Below are 5,565 nucleotides of genomic sequence, written 5' to 3' on the forward strand. Positions count from 1 at the left end.
TAATCAACTACGCTACAGATATAATGAGTTCTTGCTATGATTGTGTCCGGGTGATATGCATACAATTGTGGTTAAGGAAAATGTGCATACAATTGTGGCTAAGAAAAATGTTACAAGGTTTATCTAAATCACTAAGTACTAGAGGTAGTGTTTGGAATAGTATGTAAGTTTGCATGTACGAGTTTGAGATGAGAAACAAACTTGGGACGGGAGATGATCAGCATAACTTAAAGATTTATACACAATTTTACAAGTCATACAACAAAGCTAGTTTAGAGGCATATGCAGAATGGTGGGATACTTAAATCATATATTTGATTGAGGATAAGGCCTCCAGCGTCCTATGTGGCAATTCAACACCGAGCCAGCACTTTTATTATATAAGCCTTGAGGATAAGGCCTTCAGCATCATACGTGGAAATTCAACAATGAGCCAGTACTTTTATACTACATATCAGATGCACCTTATTTGCTATATAGTGTAACCGTCCGAACGATCCTTCAAACAGAGCTCAGGTGTGACTCATGAGATTTGCAGATTTTGTGAAGTTCCTCCTTGATGAAGTCGTGGAAGTTGTGCTGCCCAAGGTCCACGTACTCCACGGTGTAGTGCATGAGGCAGGAGTCCACGTCAGCGCCAGGTAGGATCTGCAAGGAGTAGGCCAGGCGTGCGAAGTGTTTTCCGAGGGCGCCTCCGTCCACGAGAGTAGACTTGAAGCAATGCTTGTCGTGGTCGATCTCATCCCACCGCAGCTTCATGTAGCTATAGTGAGGGACGGCTATACTCGTATATAGTGAGAGAGAGCAAAACAAGTTAGCTTGAGCACTGACAAGCGAAGCGATGTTCATCACCTTCGTCATAGGTTACTAGGAAGACTCCTCCCGGCGCTAGAGGCGGCCCTTCAAGGTACTCCACTTTGTCGAAGTGCCCCGGCAGGACTATGGACGCCGACCTCTGGAGGTTCTTGACGTGATTCTGCCACACCACAGACGGAGGATGCTGGACGGTCACCTCGACGTGGAAGCTTTGCAGTTTGGAATCCATCTTCTTCTTCTTCTCGTTCACAACGTCGAAAGAAGGGTTTTCTAAGAGTACAGGCTCACAAACACGAGATATTACCATGAGTGTGGGTCAAGATAGGTGTAAAGGCTCACAAACACGAGATACATGTGCATGAGGGGTCATTTAAGAAGTAGATTTGGTACATGCCCAAAGTGCGCAGGGACTGCACCTCGACGTGGAAGGTTTGCAGTTTGGAATCCATTTTTCACAGTAAAGGGCCTCAGTAAAAGGCCTGCGTGGAAACAGTAAAGGGCTCGTTTCCACGTAGGCTAGTGTTAAGGTGATTTTATGTGTAACCACACAAATAGTGGGGCCTGGGCTATCTTCTTTCTATCCACTTTAGTGCTCCTACTATTTTGTCTTGATTCACTTTACTCATAAAAAACTCCTTATTTAAGTTTTTCTAAAAAATAAACTATAACCCTTTCTAAGAATATAAGTCGTAATTATGAAATTCAAGTACCCCTTATTTAAGGTTTAAAAATGAAATAGTAGATATTGATGTTATACATGTGACAAGTTGTAGCCCATGTAAGTAGCATGGATGTAAGTGCTAGAAGCACAAAGACATACATCTACTCTGTAAGATTCGTTTCCAGCCCTCAAGATGTCCAGTATCTTCTTATGTAATCAATCCCCTCTTCAGAATAATAAAAGATCTTGTTTTTACCTATTTTGGCTTAGAGAGAGAAAATATTCTAGAGAGAGATTATTCAATTTTTGGATATTTTTAGATAGAAAAATATCTCTTCTTATTAAAATAAATTCCCTCGAAACAGAAGTTCAAAAAGAATTTCAAAAGGTGCATTAGAAATAAATTATAATCTATTCAAAAGGCCTTAGCCTAAGGATCCAGATTTTCTGAAAATTTTAGATTAAGGTTCCTATGGACCAATAAGATTAATCCAAATGTAGGGAGGAGATAAATTGAAAAAGTAAAGAAAAACCCCCCAAAAATGAGTAAATAGTCACATAAGATGAAGAGTGGACTAAGGACCAAAGGAAATACTAAAAAAATGAAATTTTGACACCTCAGAGTGGGGATTCCCCCTCATGAAGGAGGTGCCTATTCCACATGTGTGGTGGATTTTTAAACTCTCCAATATTGAGATATTTCATCTCTCCTCTCTCCTAATTCAAGTCTAGTTCCAACAAAAAGTAAGCTAAACTGACCCAAACATGGTCAAAAATTGACCAAACTGATCTGGAAAATTTTAGAATCAGTTTGCTTGGTTGGAGGCTCACTTTTTCCTATAAATAGAAACCGTCCCCTTTGTAGAAGCTTAATAGTGTCTTATGCACAGTTACTCTACTCCTCCCCAGAGCCAAAAACATTGAATTCATTAATAATTCACTTGTTTTTGACTATTTTCTCTACAAAGAATTGGTGGCCACTTTTGATCCAGGCAAGAGTAGAGCCCTCAATCCCTCAAGCCAAAGGATAGCTCACAAAACTCCATGTAAGTTAGAAATTCTACTTTTTTCTAATTTTATTCTATGGTTTTCTAATTTCTTGCTTCTTTTAAATTGAAATTGGATGTTTTGCCTTGATGGAAAGGCTTCCCTCTTCTCTTCATTGAATTCATCCCTTCTTTATCCTAGATGTGTAATCAATTAAATAGAGTAAGCTTTTCATATTGTTTTCTCTTAAAAAAATGAGAATTGATTAGATTAGAGTGCTAAATTCTAAGTAGATTTTGAATGTAAAAATTGAAAAATGGTCAGCCATACAAAGGAGGTTATGGCAAAATTTTCTTAAATTTGGTAGAAATAAGTTATATCTTTATGTTATTCAAAAAGAGTAATCCCCTCCGTTTCTGTATTCTAAAAGTGTTATTTTCATTCTGCATTGAAAGATGCATATTGAAAATATTTTTATTATAAAAGTGTTACTTTCATCAATATTGATTTTTATGCATAAAGTGATGCATAAAAGAATTAATTTTTATCATAAAAGTGTTACTTTCATCAATATTGATTTTTATGCATAAAATGATGCATAAAAAATTTTATTTTTATCATAAAAGTGTTACTTTTATCAATACTGATTTTTATGCATAAAGTGATGCACAAAAGAATTTTTTTATCATAAAAGTGTTACTTTCATCAATACTGATTTTTATGCATAAAAGAAATTTTTTAAATTATAAAAGTGTTACTTTCAACAATACTGATTTTTATGCATACAGTGATGCATAAAAGAATTTATTTTTATTATAAAAGTGTTACTTTCATCAATACTGATTTTTATGCATAAAGTGATGCAGAAAAGAATTTTTTTAATTATAAAAGTGTTACTTTCATCAATACTGATTTTTATGCATAAAGTGATGCATAAAAGAATTTTTTTTATTACAAAAGTGTTACTTTCATCAAAATTGATATTATGCATAAAATGATGCATAAAAGAATTTTTTATTATTATAAAAGTGTTACGTTCATCAAAGTTGATTTTATGCATAAATGATTTTTATATCAAAACTAGGGTTTTCTTTAATTCGATGTTTAATTTCCATGAATAAGTAAATACTCTGTGAGAGAAAAATTCTATCGTTTCATATTCACTCGGACAGTAATGAAAAAACTATCAAAGTTGGAATTTTAGATAAATGATTAATTTATTCTTCATAGGAATTTGTGATTAGTTTAGAAATTAGTTAAGCAAATATTCAATGAATGAAATTCAAAAAAACAATAGAAATATCCCCTCCTTTTGAGAAAGATAGTTCAGAAAGAACCTTACCAGAATCAAATCTTGAATCAGGCTATGACCAAGACCAAACTCCTTCGTCAGTTTCAAGGAAAGACGATGTGACTAGTGCAAGAAAAACACACTCAAAACACCCACCGAATTTGAAACTAAGTTGAGACCCTTTTGATTTTGATATGAGGATCAAGGTTACAGAAGTCGAGGAATTCTATTTGGAATTCAGACCTGTGATCCAGAAGTCTTGGATACGGATTTAAGATATACTCATTGTATTAAAAAGAAAATCAAAATTAAAAACTTGCATAGAAACCCTGTTTTCTTAACGAACTATCTTATGCCAGAATGCTGGTAGAGGGAGTATTTGGTATATGTGTTTTTCTAAGGGAAGTTCGATTGCAATAGTTGGCGGGGAGTGTTCAAAGAATGACTCACGTGGCAAAAACCTGCCCAGGTGTTGACCACCCTCGGTATAAAAAATGGTGTGCTTCCGGCACGATGGGTGAGGGCCGACGAAGCGGTCCCTGAGTGAAGTGCCAGGACACCTAAGGAAGGTCCTGGAGGGTTCTAACCAGGCGATGCACGGGCTCGTGATGCTTAGGACACCCATGCGTAAGTCGTGGAAGATATATATGTATGATGATGAAAAAAGTTATTGTTATCTGTTACTAGATCTCGTTTGCTGACCAGCTACTAGTAGCTGGTCTCGCGACGGAGAGTCCAGAGTGATACCTGTTTTTGAGAAACAAGGAACTAGATGGAAACTTTGAGTTATGATATCTCTAAATCAATAACTGTTTGTTCAATGGATCATTTTATAAGTTCAAGTTTTAAAGAGGAGTGTGTGCGTATCTGTTTTCTAAATCTAAAGTTAAGAAAGGCATTCAATTATGGGTGGGTGAGTACTTGTCTGGTTCTACCAATTCCAGTGGTTGGGCGGCGGTGGCTAACTCATGGGCCGGATGGGGTAGGCTGGAATCAATAGAGTTTTAATAATAAAATTGTTTAATAGGAATACTCTTAGAACTCGAGTAGTTAAATAAAAGCTTGAAGACTTCTCAAATGAATAGATCAATGGTTGTGCCTGATTCAATTAGGAAAAAAGCATTGATTTCTTCAAGTTAAGTCTGTAATAGTTTTCCTTCTATCTGGTTTATTCAGATGAAGATTAGTTTAGTCTCTTGACTCCGTTAGAAAAAAAGTTAAGAAATTCAAAAAGGTGGAATTGTCCCCGTTTTCCGGGCATGGGAAATTTTCTCGGTTTTGGTTTTCGGAATGACCACCAGCTTAGTCTCGTGCCTGAACATTCAAGGGCAAGGCCCCAAGTGGGAAACCCTGCCCGCGCAAGAGGGAGTTGCTGCCAACAAAACCGAAAATCCGATGTGCGGAGGGGGTAGTGGGATCTCAAATACTCTCCAAAAATTGTTCCATGTGTGGCTAGCTTAAAAGAGTAGTAAACTAATCAAGTTTCAAACTACACCACTAGATCACATCTTGTAAACTACAAGAAGAAACCAAATACCTACTGTCATTCTCCCCTGCTCCCTTTTCCCCCCGGCACCATAAATCTCCCTCACCCTCTAACTTATAAGCTTAATCCTCCCCTTCCAAAAACCCCTCTCCCTTACACTCATGTGATACCATAAGCTATGGCTTGTAAATCCCCCTAGGTTTCTCTTAAGATACACTTCTTCACTTGCCCTTATTCTTAATGGCTTTAAATAGACTAAATAAAATTTTCGATCCTTATGCTTTTATACTTTCTAGATTTTAGTACTCCTAGTACACTCAAATT

The 5,565-nt window shown here is 36.5% G+C and overlaps 1 protein-coding gene across 1 annotated transcript; it reads right to left on the reverse strand.

Moving 5' to 3' along the window:
* Positions 1 to 283: 283 nt before the first annotated feature.
* LOC147606539 (major pollen allergen Bet v 1-K-like) lies at positions 284 to 1,154 on the reverse strand. The gene is made up of 2 exons (XM_086791911.1): positions 853 to 1,154; positions 284 to 779 (listed from the first exon to the last, which is right to left on the reverse strand). The coding sequence occupies exons 1-2, from the start codon at positions 1,121 to 1,123 to the stop codon at positions 502 to 504; spliced, it is 549 nt and encodes a 182-aa protein (XP_086648037.1). The 5' UTR covers positions 1,124 to 1,154; the 3' UTR covers positions 284 to 501.
* Between the last annotated feature and the right edge of the window lie 4,411 nt (positions 1,155 to 5,565).

This window comes from Cibotium barometz, chromosome 57 (genome assembly GCF_041138505.1).
Source record: "Cibotium barometz isolate CiBa-2024 chromosome 57, ASM4113850v1, whole genome shotgun sequence".
NCBI lineage: Eukaryota > Viridiplantae > Streptophyta > Polypodiopsida > Cyatheales > Cibotiaceae > Cibotium > Cibotium barometz.

Excerpts from the sequence above, each read along its gene's own strand:
- LOC147606539 (XM_086791911.1), bottom strand. The coding sequence starts at position 1,123 with ATGGTAATATCTCGTGTTTGTGAGCCTGTACTCTTAGAAAACCCTTCT. Across the intron at positions 780-852 it reads CCTAGTAACCTATGACGAAG|CCGTCCCTCACTATAGCTAC; the intron begins GTGATGAACATC and ends ATACGAGTATAG.